We start from the raw sequence: 18,122 nt of genomic DNA on the forward strand, positions 1-18,122 counted from the left end.
TCGAACTTGATACTGACCTTATTTGATTACCTTTCCTGCCCTGAAGCAGTCAGTGTTACAGTTATTTTCAAATATTAAGCACTTTGAGTTCGAACGTTTCGAGAAGCGGGCGATTCATATGATTGGCATTACCGCACTCTGTACTGGCCTTATTCAATCACCGGTACTGCACTTTAATTGTGAATGTTTCAGTTTAGTCAGAATATTGAAAGCTTAGCGTTCAGTCGTTGCGAGAAGAGGGTGATTCTTATGATTATCATTGCCGCACTTGATACTGATCTAATTTTATTACCGGTACTGTCCCGAAACAGTGAGCGATCCAGTTGATTAAAAATATTGAGCGCTTAACGTTTGGCCGTTGCGAGAAGTGCACTCTGTGAGGCGGACGTAATGTTTACCACATTTTAATGCGTGATTTTGATCATCATTTTTGCTTTGAATGATTTACGGATATTTCTTATGCTCTGGTTTCTAGCGCTTGGCGCTGTATAGCGTTAAAACTTTCCTATCAAAAAATATTTTTTGTACGAATATTTCATTGGGCCCTTATAACCTACAAAATTACCAAGTTATAGCCGAAATTCCTTTTTCAAAATATCTCATGTATGAGACATCCTAGAAGAAAAATGTCTGAAGAAAAATTATAGTAAAATAAATGATAAATAACAAATAACTTTTGTAACATCAATATTTTCAAAGTTAAGCGCCAAGGTTATGTGTACTGTATTTATAATGGTTGCATAAAAACCCCATTATCATCTGAAATTGAGGATGTTATCAAAGAATGATCAATTTTTAGTATTATTATAAATATTATTATAATGTTGCACTATTATTATTTTCACCTTTTTTATATTAATTATTTTTCATATTGTTTTTATAATAATTATTATTTTTAATTCTACTCGATTCCACATCACTCATGGGGTAATGGAAATGGCCTGTTTTTTTCATAGTTTCCTCATTAGACCTAATCCATATGGATCGATGTATGGATTAATGAATGTTTTCGTGGAGGGGTTGAATTTTGGATTTATATTCTTCGTTTTCGAATTCTCGATAGACCTGGTTGTACTTACATTATGCTATCCTCAACTATATTATTTACGTTTGCTGAAAAAGAATTTGAGAAGAGCCTTAGGAGCAGAATCTAGTGTCGCTGTGACTGTAGTAAGAAAAGTCGTACTTATATTTTATTAACATTCTTCCGGATTATTCGGAACACCACCCCAAGTTTGAATCTGATGGTAAATTTGGAATGAATAATGCTGGCGTATATCTGCGATTGTAGGTAAGGTCATACTCCTGAGGCTCTTCTCAAGTTCCTCTTCTGCAAATGCAAAGAAGGATGTAGCTGATCTTGTGGTTGAAAGAAGGCAGGGCTCAAATATTTCGAGCGACTCTGAGGAAGAAATCGAACCTACCATCTGCAATCTGTGACAAACTAAGGAGGAAGAGGATTAAGGCGAAGAACGAGTATCACAAGAAAAAGGATGACACGTTAGAAGTAAACCCTTGTACATCGAGAATTTCAAAACAAGGAAAAATTATTATATAGCATACATCAAAATAAACACATTAAAAGATACACTCGAAAATCTGTCCTTCTATCCATAAATTTATCAATCCATGCATCGATCCCGAGTAGGCCTAATGGAGAATTCACAAAGAAAAAAACGCGCCATTTACCTTACCTTACGCTTGCCACGTTGCATTAAGCTAAGTCCCCAATGCAACGAGTTATGCGGTTACGTGACTAGCATTGCGCAGTGGTACCTACAATAGGCTCTCTCGGATGAGGCCATGGTTTAATTAAGACTGGCAATGGAACCAAACTGAGGCGACGACCAGGCAATAAACCCAGACAAACGCGAGAACATCGTTTTAAATGGTCGGATCAACTCAGGAGGGACACCCTTACCTGTTGACAAGGAAGATCATAGGTGCGAAGAGGATACATGCAGACGTCACCTTTCCTCGCTCAAAAGCAGATACCATTTTTTTTATTTCGTTTCTAGTTTTTACATGCAGCATCTAAAGTTTTACCAGACTGTGTTAAAATCTAAATCAAGTAGTAAGTATCTTCGAGCGACCTGCTATGAAGTTTTAGTCTAATATCGGGACAGAACCCTGACACTTTGGAAAAAGTAGCTATACTTTAGTGAAAAAAAATCACACTGAGTTCGCATTTAGCAAAACTGAATCAAAATATTTTGAACTTTTCAATGAAGTTTTTCGCATCTCGGTGAAAATCTCGTTTTTCTGGTTGTAGGGGAAACCAATCCGTAAAAAAATAGCTGTTGATCATGTCTAGATTTAGAATGTCAGCCTTTCAGCTCTTTCTAAAGTCCCAAAAATTTTCGGAAAAATTTTTAAATGTAGACCAACTTTGAAAATTAAAATAAATTGAAAATTGTGGTAAACAGAATTAATAATATACGAGGTGTATTCAAAAAGTAAGGTAACTTTTCAATTTTCTCGGGCTACGTACATTCAAGTTTTAAATTTTTTGTTTTGTTGTGTTGGTACACTCGTCACGATCATATGTTCACAGTTTTGACTATATAGCTCGTGTTGTTTTTCTGGCAGAGGCGTAAAAGTTTAGAAGGGTTTGGTGTGCTCGGCGATTTTCTTCTTTCGAAAAAAATAGAGCAAAGAGTTTTCATTAAATTTTGTGTGAAAAATGGAATCCAGTGCTCTAAAACTCTTGAAACGTCGAGAGTTGCATACGGTGAGTCTACTCTGAGTAAGAAAAATGTGTATAAGTGGTACAAGCTGTTCCAAGAAGGCCGAGAGGATGTCGAAGACGAACCTCGACCTGGACGTCCCAGCACGTCAACAACAGATGAAAAGGTTCAAGCAGTGGAAGAAATGGTGTTGAAAAATCGCCGAATTACCTTCAGAGAAGTTGCTGAAGATGTTGGCATATCGGTTGGCTCATGCCATGCTATCTTTTCGGACATTTTGGGCATGAGACGTGTGTCAGCGAAATTTGTTCCAAAACTGCTAAATTTTGAAAGTGCTTGTGAAAGATTTTCTAACCAAAAACAGCACCAAAGTCATGCCTCAACCTCCATATTCACCAGATTTGGCCCCCAGTGTCTTTTTTCTTTTCCCAAAACTGAAGAGACCCATGAAAGGACATCGATTTTCAACGATTAAGGAGATAAAAACTGAATCGCTAAAAGAACTCAAGGCTATACCACAAAATGATTATCAGACGTGCTTCGATGGTTGGAAAAAGCGTTGGCACAAGTGGATTATATCTGAGGGGGATTACTTTGAAGGGGACAACATAAATATTGAGGAATAAATGAATATTTTTTGAGAAAACCATAAAGTCACCTTATTTTTTTAACACACCTCGTAATAAAAAATTATCTATGTATTGAATGGCGATATCGATAAGATTCAAGGTTTGAAAGAAACACTTCAGTACACTGATAAAACTTTGGCCACTAAAAAGTGGATAAAATTGTATATTTTCCTAAAAAGTGAGTTCGCATAATTTGGACTCTAATGAGATAAAGTCTTGTGAGAGAATATCACTAAGGAAAAAAGGGTGAAGACTTGCAGAAAAATAGGTTCATCTTCTGTATGGCTAACTGCAGAGTGTAGCTTAGAATCTAAGATTAGACCTGGCATTCGGAGGCGGCTTGGTAATGGCCATCCATCACCCTTTTTTTGTGTTGCTATTCTTTCACGAGACTAGCTCATTAAGCGTTCAAATTATGCGAACTCAATTTTTAAGAAAATATACAGTTTTATCCACTTTTTAGTGGTCCTATTCATGGTCCTAATCAGAGCACTGAGCTCTTTCTTTTAAATCTTGAATCGTCTCGATACATCCATTTAGGACATGGGTAATTTTTTATTGTATTAAAAATTCGGATTACCACAATTTTTAATATTTTTAAATTTTCAAATTTGGGCTACATTCACAAATAGACAAGTGATCCACTTGAATTTTTTCCAACTTTCCCGAGATTTTTCAGACTTTAGGAGGAGCTGAAAGTTGACGTTCAACACCAAGACATGGTCAACAGTGATTTTTGTCTCTTTTTTTTCTCTTGAAAAAACATAAGTTTTCTTCAACGTACGAAAAAGACGTTGAATAGTTCGAGAGATGTAGAATTAGCCTTGTCAATGCAAACTAAGTGCGCTTTCCTTCCTAAGATAGAGCTACTTTTTCTCAAGAGCAAGGATTTTCTTTCCCGATATTAGTTACTAAGGTTTTACTTTTCAACCGTTCATTAAACTTAACATGGTGTATTTATGGTATTAATAGTTATATTTTTCCCACATTGTCATGCCAAGATCATATTAGTTTATATGTATACAGACTATATTACCTTATTGATCTTAAAATTATCTCTTGCTTCTATAGTCATCGTTTTATTGAAACCTTGAAGTAGACAATGTTTTTGAAAACTAGGTAACGTGCTGCAGTTTGTTGCATCGACGTAATCTCTCAAACGTTGAAAACCAGGAGAGGGATCTTCAACTGAAATGTAATATTAAAGTAAACAGAAGGTGACTACTAAACTTAACGGCTATATCATATTTCTTCTGATCGGGGAGCATTTCTTTTATCAATTTGTCTAATTGTAAGCTCATCCATACACCACCTAAATTGTTCAGTTAAAATTTCAGAATTCTTGAGCAATTAAAATGGGGAAATATTCTAAGGTATATTTCTGAGAATATTTACAAAATCTAGAATATATCAAGAACAGACATTATTCGTACTAAACAATAAACTATTCGGAGAGATGATTCGGCGATCATTTTATAAGGTATTGTGGTTTTCGTGACTTCGTCGGTCATAACGGTTTTTAATCGCCCCGAGTGTTCATAATCTTGAACATGCATACGACCACGTTCAAATTTAGAAGCCCACTTTTTAAACGTGGACAGCGAAAGAAAATAATTGTTTAATGTGGAATCAAGCTCTTTTTATGTCCTTTAGGGTTAAACCACTCGAAACAAAGTACGTTATAGCAGCTAGAACTTCAATTTTATTCATTTTTCAGAAAATGTCAGCTTTTTCTTTTACTCCAACGCCACGAACAAGCAACTGAACATACTTGTCTAAAACTTCCCAGCACGTAATCTAAAGGATCATACTTGAAAAAGGTCACAATACTTGCCATACTTGCGCCATATCTGTGTCAGGCCGAGAACTTTTCAACCAACCATATCTGTTATAATTGCAAACGAAATTGCATTTATAGGAAACGTAACTGCCAGCTACGAAACCTCAAGTGTAATTCCCAACAACATACCAACAGTTCGTGTAAAAATGAGTAGGAACAAATATTGCTTAACAGATAGTGAGGTGCGTATCGCATTTGATGTCAAGCAGTTCCCAGCAATAGGTGCCGCGCATGTCACGCACACGCTGAGTACCTAGAACATATGCTACCTGGGTGTTCCACCGGCGCGAGAACCACGTATCTCTACAGACATAATGCGGCCCTAAGAGTGGTATATTAAGATCTTTGTCGCTCTCACGGTAGTGGCCGCGACCCTACCCTGTCGAACGATCCGTGGAAGATAGAGTGAATTGTCCAAAACGAGAAGTGTCAAATTTGCTCGAACTACGATTTTGGGGCATCAGTCTTCGTTGCACACTCGAAGCCTAGCATCGTTCTCCAACAGCTCGAGAAACTAACTACATGCGTGACCGAATTCTCGGTTCCGGCCAACTACAACAAGATTGTTAAGGAGAAGGAAAAGGAGGAGAGGTATCATGATCATTAAAGGTAGCTGCAGAGACTGTTCCCAAAATATTTAGTTAAAGTAACTGTGCTTGTCATCGGTGCTCTCGGATGTGCGAAACTATCACCGGTTCGTAACCTAAAAGTCATACTTGCGTACCAAAAATATGCCAAGACGCTTGCGAGTTGGATGCAGTAGGCTATCATTCTTGGGTCGCTTCGTGTCGTCAAAACAGACCAGGTAAATTTACGACACGCGCAGTTGTCAAAACGTTCTCTCGTGGAAACAAATAAATAAATATTTTTTATTTCGAAAAAAACAACGATTTTTAGTACTTTATTTGCTAATTGTGTATCTTTTGGGTTTTAACACATAAAACGTATAATTTTATTACATCTCAGATTTTGTTGAAGAAATTGTAAGTCAATTTATTTACCCTTTTATAAACTTCTTTTCTTCTCAGTATATATACATTCTGTCTAATTTGAATACATTACCAAAGTTACAACAAAATTTTAAGACATCTCGAAATTTACATAAAATTTAAATATTTTTAGACGATTAATTTATATTAGAAAAATGAGTGGAAAATAAAAGTTCAGCCTAACAGCAGCGTCACTCGTATGGTACAAAATTTTTGGCAGCTGAATTAAAGTCAAAGTGGCTTATTTTTAGAGACTAGTTTTATTGTGTATGACTAGGAATGTTGCGTATGCAGGAGAAATAACATTTTATATTAAAAAATGTATTGCCTTTATTTTTTCTTTCAAATCATATAAATTATGAAAGTGAGTTTGTGCGATCGTCAAAATATCATTATATAACAAGCTTCATAAAAAATGTAGTCACCGGTTTTCCTTTCTTACACAGCAGAGTTAGCCTGATAAATTATAACGAAACAAATAAGATAGAAAAAAATTTTCTGCGGAAAAAGGATGAAAATGGTCTCTGTGTTAAACTAATTTATTTATAAGAAAGCTACACGTTAAATTTTGTAATTTTCTGAGGTTTAGTAAACTTCATAAAATATTTCGATACATATGAGTTTTTTTCTCTTAAAAAAGATATTTTTATATAACATAGTTGAAATAAACCTAAAAAGTAAAATACTTAAAAACATCACTTCGGAAGATTTTTTTCAAATTTAGTGCTCTCTAATTTAAAAAAACCTTAATCGATTAATAATTGAAGATTGTAGAAACGTTTCGCTGTCACCATCAGGCTTTTTGCCACATAGAGGGTGGTTTTTAAGAGTTGAAGTTGGTTAAAGAAATTTGCTGCAATTAGGACAAAAAAATTAAGTTAACGTAAAGTTGATTTTGAACAATAGCCGGGCCAGAGAAACATTGTAGTTTAAATTTTATTAAAGAAATTAAATAGTTAAAGAAATTATTTGAACAACTAATTCAATCAATGTCACTAAGAAGCCTGTAAAGCTTTTCACAACGATTATCCTTTAAAAATTCAAGAAGCCAAGTAAAGCTAGGTTTACAGGCCTGTACAGAACTCTGATTACTTCCGGTTTCTTGCGGGGGATGAACATAGTGATAACAGATAAAAAGTATGATTCAACATCATCCTCCTCCGAAAAATGAAAATCAACCATTTCTTTCACACAAGTGCCCTTATGAACATATTTATTTAAAATGAATCGAAATTTACCTGTTATGTCTTTGACTTCACTTCGTCCTATGTAATCGGCATAGATAGCTCGTAATAACTGAGCTCCAAGACCAATGTTTTGAAATGGTGGCAAAATCAGAACTTGTGCAATCCGAGGTCTCGTATGATTTGGGTATGCATAATACTGATAAACTGTTGCAAAACCAACGGTTGCATAACGAACCGAACCTGAGGCGGAAACGTACCTCTCAAACCTGTTAAGGGCAAGAAAGAGTAATAAGTACATTTAAACAATAGGATAACATAGTTCACAAAATAAATTTAACTGTTCTTTCATTTCACAATTTTTTTCACATTATTTCGAATACTTTTAATCTTTTTCTCATGAAGTATAAAATTTGTTCCCCTAAAGTACCTACAGAAATAATCGAAATTCCTCAAAAATTCAGCTGTACGTAAAGTCATTAGGTGGTAATGTACAAATTATGTAAGAACTTTGGGCCGATAAAATATTAAGGTATTTTATTATGAGGGAGGGAGATAGAAATTAGGAGAATTTACAGAAATAAAGGATCCGGCACTAAATGTATGGGAAAATGGCTTTCGGTGGATTTAGCTGAAACTTTGTAATTTTTAAGGTTATAAGTGCCAGATCAAATATCCGTAAAAAAATCCAAAAAAATGGACAGTTTTAGCGCTATGCGTCGCTAAGCGCTCAATATCAGTGAATAAAACGAATTACAACAGATTTTGTTACAAAAGCGATGTCACGATTCAGATCGTGGTCTGTCATATTTTCAGCTACACCGTTGACTCATATAGCGCGCTTCTCAAAACGATCAAACGCTAAGCGCCCAAGATTTTAACTTCACTAATTCATCACTTTTTTAAAGGCAGAAATGGTAACCAAAGTAACATAAGTAACTAGTGCGTACATTCCGATAATTACATTGTACTGTTTTCAAGATTGCCGAACGCTAAGCGTTCATGATCAGTGAATAGAACGAATTACAATAGATTTAGTTACAAAACCGATGTCAACATAAAAATCACGGTTCAGATCGTGGTCTGTCATATTTTCGGCTACACCGCTGACTCATATAGCGCTCTTCTCAAAACGAGCAAATGCTAAGCGCCCAAGATTATAACTTGACTAATTAATCACTTCTTTAAAGGCAGAAATGGTAACCAAAATAACATTAGTAACTAGCAGCGTCTAGAATCCTTTGTAACAAGGAAGTTTGAGGATACTTCACGTGTTGCTGGTGACGTGCATAACCCAGGAACCATAAAACGCTTGCAATATGTGCGCAAGTGGCAAGAGTTCTGGCCCCTGACTTACATGTTGCAGCTTGTCTTGAACGTAAGATGGGGCAAGTTCCACTTAATACACGCCATTTGTTATGTCGCGTATTTCTTCCAATGTAAGGCGAGGAAATTGTGGTACTTGAAGTTCATGCAGGCGATTCCAATTTGCATTTCCGTAGCGCATATTGTCCACTTCTACGCGCGCTTGCACAATATTTGGCTCACGAGCTCTCGTCATATATATTCTCTTTCAAGCTGTGCTGTAGCGCCTCGCATCTCGATAAATAGATGGTATCGATTAATTATGGCACCAGCAATACGAAAGAAGTCCCTTAGATTGTGTACATGAGTTATCGGAATGGTTTTCTCGAATAACTTGAAAATGGACTTTATGTGGCCACTTCTGGATTCCACTATCCATCTAGATTTCGTTATTAGCCGAGCTTCGTTTGCTTCTTCCGTTACCAATTGACTCTGTCCTTGTTGGAGAAATGGTGGTATCTTGGACACAATTCCTAAGCGTTCTAAAAGTGGTTGGGCATCTCTATATCCACGGCCCTCTATAAAAATATCACCAATGTCGAAAATTTTTCTCATACCTTCCACATCTCTTTCAAATTCGTTAATGAGCATTTGTGCGTCATTGTTTCGCGAGTCAGAAAAATATGGTCCTTGTATTTCAAGTATGTATCCGTCTGGAGCAACAATGAGAGCAGGTTTTACCAAGTGACATCCTTTATGTTTGCAGAATGACTGTCGAAGTACGCGAAAGTTGCTGCTCTTCTGCATGTAAGCATAATTTCCATCGATGATAGCACTAGCTCTGGGAATTTCTGGTTGTGAATTATAAAGTTCATTGGCGAATGATGTCACATGTCTTTCAATGAATTCCTCTCTGCTTATCGCATTAAATCCAATGATACCAGACACAAATCGCTGCATTAAAGACTCTCTTACACTAGAAATGGCGCATTTTGCAAAGGAAAGTCAGCAGAACTTTTTTCCTCACGTATCTGGCACCATGTCCATGTAACTGCGGAATACGATTACAAAATGCATACAATTCTCTAAATTTTTCCTTTGTTAGAGGAGCAATAGCTTCAAACTCTTCATCAGTGAAACTATCCTCATTATTAAACGCCGCAGCCGCATGAACATTGGCTTCGTTACGAAGTTGCTGCAAGAACAGAAGTAACTGATATCCCGGAATCCTATACGGTTTATTAATCGCTTGTAGTCCAGGAAGCAAGGGGCCTAAGATGAAACCATGTTCATCCAAATGATTTAAGCATGCTCTTGTTTCTTCTGGAATGAAAATTTTCATGACAATAGAAGCGTTAACTCTACATTCAATTGAAAGCCTTGGAGTATTAACATCAGCATTATAGAACTTGCACGTTTGCCTGCCTGTTTGTGTAAGAACATTCAGTCTTAAACAGCCTGGGTCACGTTGGAGCTCTTCTATTTCATTGCGAATGGATTGATTGCAATTGAGACATAACCTACTCTCATCGGCGACTGCAAGTGGTGGTCTTCGAAGTTGAAGGCGTCTAAAAATTGCAAAGTTTTGCCTATCAGGATTATTATTTCCATCAATTCGAGCCATTTACCCTGGCTGATAGACTCTATCGCACACATAGCAATCAACTCGAACTCTGAATGCCATTTTTTAAACCATACAAGAAACAAGCTCTTATGGTCTTGAAAGGCAGAGGAATGTATTAATAAAACGAAAGAAAAATTCATAAACAACAAAATTAATCAAATAAACACAAGAAACTATACACAACAAGGGAATAAGATATACAACACAATTAATACAGAAGAGAACAGATAGAAATTTTTTTCCTAAGCTAACCAATAAAATTACTATCCGCTCTCGAGACCTTTCACAAAAGAAATGACAAGTATACCATCGTCAATGGAAATAATAAGTGCATGTTGTTTAATATATGTTTAATATATTATATATGTTTAATATAATAATAAGTGAATGCCGAGGTAAGTCATTAGGCCTACTTTCAGTTCGTCGCTCATTCTTAAGTCGTTCGCTTTTTGCTTTAAAAAGTGACAGTCGTCCATCATGCAGCATTCACTCATTATTTCCATCAACGACGGTATGTTTATCTGTTATTTCTTTTGTGAAAGGCCTTTGAAAAAGTGATTTCTTAGTCAAGTTCAAATCTTCTGCGCTTAGCGCTTGCCCGTTCAGAGTGCTGATCTTGAGAGCTTAGCGTTCAACCCTCTTGCGAAGGGTAGAATGTTACTATATTATCGGTATGTGCGCACTAGTTACTAATGTTACTTTTGGTACTATTTCTGCCTTTAAAGAAGTGATGAATTAGTCAAGTTAAAATCTTGGGCGCTTAGCGTTTGATCGTTTTGAGAAGCGCGCTATATGAGTCAACGGTGTAGCTGAAAATATGACAGACCACGATCTGAACCGTGATTTCTATGTTGACATCGCTTCTGTAACCAAATCTGTTGTAATTCGTTTTATTCACTGATCTTGAGCGCTTAGCGCCGCATAGCGCTAAAACTGTCCATTTTTTTGGATTTTTTTACGGATATTTGATCTGGCACTTATAACCTTAAAAATTACAAAGTTTCAGCTAAATCGACCGAAAGCCATTTTCCCATACATTTAGTGCGGGGTCCTTTGACCAAAAAATAAATATGTAGGAGTGCTAAAAGAAATACTGAAAGAAATAATTTTTTTTTTAGGATACATAGAAATTTTCAAATCAATTATGAATTGTTTGAACAATTCTTTCATCATGTAAATCGTGAAAAGTTATGATTTTCTGGAATTAATATCACAGGTTAAGAATGTTAAGAGTGATATTTTATATAAAAGACAGTTTAGAATTATTTTAGGAATTATTAGGACTTGGTCCTTTTCATAAAGAAGATGGAACAAATTTTAGTGTTTTCGAATCTCTTAAACTATGTCGCTTGTTGATCAGTATTTTCTTTGATCAATGAACTCGATCTACAAAAAATAACTATCAATAACTTCACTGAAAAACATTCAAAAAATATTATTGTTTAATAAACTAGGGTAGAAGTTCTGAAATAGGACAATACTGAATAATAAACTGCATAGCGTAAAAGATACAAGGAGAGGAAATATTTCTTCCAAAATAAATACCTATTTTAACATTTTACATCAAAGCGCCTACCTCTACAAAATGGATTTGTACGCGGATCGCTTCCTCAACCGCTGTTTGAACACGCTACAGACGAAGAAGAAGCGACATTAAGACCAACCACGGAATCGAGATTTCAGGTTCAGGAGGAACATTGACATGCAGCTTCTTCCTAAACCCCAAGACCGGACTGAAATAGATGCCTCCCTTCGTGAAGATATCTCGGAGAAATTCGAAATCTGAACTATCAATTGTTCAGTAGACCTGAGGATCTGAAATGAGACACTGAACAATTCAAATACGCTGACAATGAAGCAGCACAGGCCAACAACTTGTTTATACACACAGTATAAGATCTTTACAGGTATCCTAAACAAGAGGATTCTTCGAAGAATTGAGCCTGTTTAGAGAGAGATTTACGTACAAAGTGGCTCGCAAAAAGGTATGGCAGGCTGTTAAGAAAACTTGCTCATTGACAGGTGTGTCTGCAAAGACGCAGCAGCCCATCAGCGCGACCTACAGGACGCCAATGATCTCTTCTTTCTTCAGATGATTTTTGGCACACTTGTTCAATCCAAAATCCATACCAATCTTTCCTTTGTACTGCTCGATGATATTTAAAGCACTCTGAAGTTTGATTTAACCAGAAGCATATATATTCAGTTTATCCATACAAAATACATAAGTGACTTTGTGTTCACGATGATTAGTGTAGTCACAGACCTATCCAGAAGAATTTCGCAGTGCGAGAGATAGAGGCAGAAGTGTGATGCAAAAAAGCAGAGTACTCATGGTGTCGCCCTGAAAAACGCCCCTATGGAAGATGAGGTTGTTTGTTGTCACACGATAATTTCCAGATAAAAAATGAAATGTAGTTTTTCACAGGGGCATTAATCTTTCTATACATATTACTATGTGTGGATGAACCTTCAAGCATCACCTTTCTCACACAAGTTCAATGCTTCGAACAATCCTCTTGTGTAGAACAGCTGTAAAGATCGTATACAGTGTGCTCAGGCAAGTTATTAACCTGCAATTCTCTGGATTGTACAAGTGACTACAGAATCGTTGAACGAGTGCAATAAAAACTCGTACGTAAAAAAATACACCACGACGAGCATTAGGTAGAACCTCCTTTTGGAAGTCGGTTCAAAATAAGGGCAATAGAGCTTCGGATCTCTTTGGTAATTATTATTTTGAAAAACATGCCAAAACGTATGTCCGTTCTTGAGAAGTAATTATTAAGTAATATGTTTACATTAACAGTGTTTCCCGAATATTCCTTAATTTAAACTCTGGCATTATTGTAGATTAATGTCAGCGGACGCTATCGAAACATTACGAAAGTGTTTACTTTTTTCTTTTCTTAAATACAGTAAATTAGAAAAAATACATTTAAGACAAAAATCATTTTAGTTAAATCAAAGATTATTCCAAATACTACTTTACAATGGAGTATCTAACCGTATGACAAAAAATTGAAATGGTTCTGGTGTATGGAGAAGCTAGAAGAAATCTTGATAATGCTATTAATCTCTACGCTCAGCGTTTTTCAAATAGAATTATGTCACGTGCTTCATCTTGTCGTACTATTACAAAATTTACTACCGATGAAAGTATTGAAACGTAATAAATTTCATCTTTAGCATGTATCTTTACATCAAGAACTTCAGGGAGTTGATTTCCAAAATCGAGTAGCTTTTTGTCAGTGGGCACGTGAACAAATACAAAAGAATCCCAACTTTTTTTATTATGTATTATTCTCTGACGAGTCGCCTTTTACAAATCGACACAACATGCACTACTAGAGTATTAAAAATCCGCAGTGGCTTCGTGAAGTGGAACACCAGCGTGGAATGGTGTGGAATAATTGGTAATAAACTGATCGGTCCCCAGATTATCGAAGGCAGCTTAAATGGTCCAAAATATTAAAACATTTTGGAAAATGAACTGCCAATATTGCTTCAATACTTGAGCTTAGAAATACGGCAGAACATGTGGTTTCAACATGATGGTTGTCCGGCACACTATTCAGCGGTAGCACGAGTAGTTCTTGATCGTGATTTCAATGGTCGCTGAATTGGTAGAGGCGGTCCGATAAATTGGCCTGCATGATCGCCAGATCTTACTTCAAAAGCTTTCTTTTTGTGGGACTATCTGAAAGACAAAGCGTACAAAGAGAAACCAACAACACGTGAGTATATGATTGACCGAATTACAAGTGCATGTGCTGAAATTCAAGAAGATACACTTCTCCGTTGTTTAAATTCATTTGAATTACGGATGAATAAGTGCATTGAAGCCGAAGGTCATCATTTTTAGCACTTACTTTAATTAAAAGATGATTCCCTGAGTACCTCGAATCGTGAGAGGCGAGGGGACTCACGTTAATCAAGCACCCCGAATCGTGAGAGACAAGGGGACTCACGTTAATCAAGTACCCCGAAGGGAGCAGAAAACTGCTACGTCCACGTCGTTATTTCTGGGTTACGCTAAAAGTAGTAGTTTGTTTTAAGACTAATTTCGAGTATTGCAGAATCGTAAGCGTTTAAGATTTTGAACTTGTCCACACCCCCAACCCCAGGGGTCGGTGCGGGGGAACCGATTTAAACATCAGTGTATGTACTCCTCAGAGTGATTAAATTTTGATCTATAATATTTTTTCAAAGAGTGCCTATTTTTCGAGATATTTGAAAGTTTCAAGTTAAAAAAATGACCCTGTATATAATATGCAGGACCAGATGGTATCAAGAACTTCTGGTGGAAGAAGTTTACTTCTACACATCAATATCTGGTCCACATATTCACCTCATACTCAAATCTTATCTAGAAAGTATCAAGGGACAAGGAACAACGCCACCTTCTGCAGGGGCGACTTGCAGAGCGACACACAGTGGGAGGAAATTCACTTTTTTGAATTAAAAATGTCCAGAGCCTTCAATTTTGGTCCGATTTTTAAATGTTTCTTTTAAATTAAAAGTATGGAAAAACTGAAATTTTTTACGTTACAATTTTTTACGCTTTAATAATTGATTAGGTAAACTTTGTATTGTCTTAAATTAATGTTTAGGGACTCATAGAATACAAATAATTTGTTCAGTATTCCATATCTTTGTTATAAACAAATTTTATGAACAAATTAGCAAATAGTTTCAATATCAGTAAAAAAATTATGTTTGCTACAAGTTCTTCATATTGTTGTAGAAATGACATTTAATTACAAAGCTAATTGAAAATTTTACAATAACCATTGTTATAAGCAATTCTTGTTGCGAAATATGACAATTTTCAATTCTTTCAAATTATAATTTCCTTCGATTGTCAGAACAACGCCAGGCTTTCCTTAAAATAATAAATATTTATTAATATTTGATCAAATAGAACAATTTAAAATTTTATAAACAAGTTCAAAATTTTGGCCCTTTAGCATAGGAAAAAATTGTTTGCACTGGAAACTTTTTAAGCTGTTGGACGAATGACTGATAGTCACACAAATATTTGAGAAGTTAACAATAGATATTGTTATAAATAATTCTCGTGACAAAATATGCAAATTTAAGGTTTTATTAAATTTTAATTTTCTTCAATCGCTATAATGGATACGGATATTCCTAAAAAATGTATCTTTGATCATATTTAGTAAAATATAACAACTTAATAGAAAATCTTTTGACAATCGCCCACTGGCTTGGTAAGCAAACTCCCAATTTTGCAAAGATTCATGTCAGCAAATGTGATTGAGTGAATTGAACTGTCGAATATTCTTGTAGTCTTTATTCCGAGCTTCACCTGCTTCTTAGGAAAACTGACAAATTGGCGAGGGAAAATGTCTTATAGCATCAGGTCCATGCAATAATATTTTGTGGACATTACAGGCATGTAGTACCACTGTAGTACCACTGCTGTTAGTTCAGGGTCAGCAAAGAAACTTCTTGCGTTATTCTTATCATTGGATGTGCCTGAGCATTATCAATCCTGTCTTCTGATGAAAACCTTTGCAAAATCGAGTCTTCGCTTTCTTTTGAAAATCTTTATATACATCCGTATCTACTCGCCATTTCTTAAAATCGACTCGATAGGCTATATGCAAAAGGTTTTCCACAAAGTGAATCCTAGAATGTAGTGCTGACAATACATAATTATATAACCTGATATCTATAACTTTGCCTTTGACTCTATCTAAGTCATTCATCTCTTTAGGTCTAGATTGGCAAATGTAGCAAGTTATAGATGATAAAGTTCCTGAAAGAACCTGGAAAACTTTTTCGTCCAGAATCGTTAACTTCATATCAGGTTTAATCACAAATGAAACCGAAATCGGTCTTTATTACTGTGGACTTCATTTTATCGATTTCTTTTTGAATTGATGATATTACTAAATTGGTTTTTCTTGGGTTTCTTTTGCAAATTCATATAGTATTTGCCTGCAATATGATGTTGATGATGGATTATGATACTATTATCCATCATATCTGGATCATGTTTCTTTTACTTGTACGTGTCTTGACTTGCAGAACCATCACAACCGTATTCACAATTAACTTCAAGTTATGAGGTTTCCTTGTATCCGTGAATGGAAAAGAAATATCACGATCTTTAAAAATCCGAGATATCGTATGACCTAATAAAAATTTTTATCCGATTATTAAACCCTTTTCCGTTACTTTAATCGAATGTGGATAACATTCTTCTTTAGCTTTTGCCAAATTGTCGTATGCTGTGTGAATGCCAGCATTTATCTTTTTTTCCTGAATATGGAACATGTGATACTGACTTTTACACTAATCAGCTCCCTTTATTAACGCCAAAGCTTCTTCTGATGTGTAGGGAATCTGCCACACCTCCATTTGAATTAGAAATCAAAAAGTCGGGTAGGGTCTTTTTGAGAACTCTTAAAGTATCCATTTTGTCTTAATGGAAAACCATTTAATGGACAAATATTAAACCCAACAAATTGTTTTACAATTTCCTAATGACCTGATACCTGATACCTCAGTTTCAGGTCAGCCCTGAAGATGTGAACTGCAATGTTCACGAAACTTCGGCAAACAATTCGTAGTTTTTTACACGAGTGAAAACCGAAATAACTCTCTTTTTATCAAAATGAATCATCGTGAAAGCATAAAATCTAATATAGTGTAATGCAGAAAAGAATACAACTAAGAAAAGAAAATTCTTAGTCCAAAGCACATATTTCTGAAAGATAATATTAAAACAACTGAAAGTTATTCAAACAAAACATAACTCTGGATACCATGGCTACGGAAAAGAATTCTATTTCTCAATTTTTCATTTGAAGGAGCCAGATTTTTTACTGCGTGATACTGCAGAAATATGAAATTTTTTATCTTATTTATTTATAAATATTCAGATTATTACATTTTACCAAATATTATCGACGATATATTATTTTCAGGAATATCTGTACACATTTTGACTATCAAAGAAAATTTAAATTTGATAAACTCTTAAGTTTCAATATTTTGCCAAAGAATTGTTAATAACAGTGTTTATTGTTAACTCTTCTAATACTTTTGTGACTACCAGTCATTCGTCCAATAGTTTAAAACATTTCCAGTGCGGAAAAAATTTCTATGCGAAAAGACCAAAATTTTGATATGGTTTATCTAATTTGTTTATAAAAGTTTTAATTGTTATATTTTATCAAATATTATTAAATATTTATTATTTTAAGGAATAACTGAAGTCGTTCTGCCGATTGGAGGAAATTACAATTGGAAAAATCTCAAATTTTAATATTATGTCCCGAGAATTGTTTATAACAATGGTTATTATAAACTTTTAAATTATTTTTTAAATTAAATATCATTCCTACATTAATATCAAGCAATTTTAGCCAAAAATTTTATTATCAATAATAAGACTACGTAGGGCGCTCGGCAAGTTTAGTCCTACACAGCTGTCTTTCACAGTCGTTCAAAATACTCTACACCACAGTTAACGCTCGAAAAGTAATAGCCGAGAGAACCGAGCGCGAATTAGTCGCAACTTGCACCACCTAGTTCGTCGCTGCCTTCTGTCAACCTCAGCTTGCAATGATTTTTAGAAACAGCAGTGGACAAAATTTTCCAAGCGCCCTATGAATTGGTTAATTTGTTCATAAAAATTTGTTTATAACAAATAGATAGAATAAATACATTATTTTTATTCTATGAGTACCAAAACTTTCAGTTAAGATAATATAAAGTTTTCCTGATCAGTTACTACCAGGTGTATACATATGAAACCGGTATTGCCATTTAGCGGCCAGTAGGCACACTTGTAGGCACTGTCGGAACTTACCATTTGTGCTAATTGGCG

The 18,122-nt window shown here is 35.3% G+C and overlaps 1 protein-coding gene across 2 annotated transcripts in view; it reads right to left on the reverse strand.

Moving 5' to 3' along the window:
* LOC117173206 (histone acetyltransferase type B catalytic subunit) overlaps positions 1 to 18,122 on the reverse strand; it is a 147,541-nt gene that overhangs the window by 36,611 nt on the left and 92,808 nt on the right. For both annotated transcript variants that reach the window (XM_033361646.1, XM_033361647.1), the window contains exons 5-6: positions 7,384 to 7,598; positions 4,353 to 4,504 (exon numbers count right to left, since the gene is read on the reverse strand). In XM_033361646.1, coding sequence (XP_033217537.1) covers positions 4,353 to 4,504; positions 7,384 to 7,598 — 367 coding nt within the window. The remainder of the gene's footprint in view (positions 1 to 4,352; positions 4,505 to 7,383; positions 7,599 to 18,122) is intronic.

Source organism: Belonocnema kinseyi, chromosome 5 (assembly GCF_010883055.1).
Source record: "Belonocnema kinseyi isolate 2016_QV_RU_SX_M_011 chromosome 5, B_treatae_v1, whole genome shotgun sequence".
Taxonomy (NCBI): domain Eukaryota; kingdom Metazoa; phylum Arthropoda; class Insecta; order Hymenoptera; family Cynipidae; genus Belonocnema; species Belonocnema kinseyi.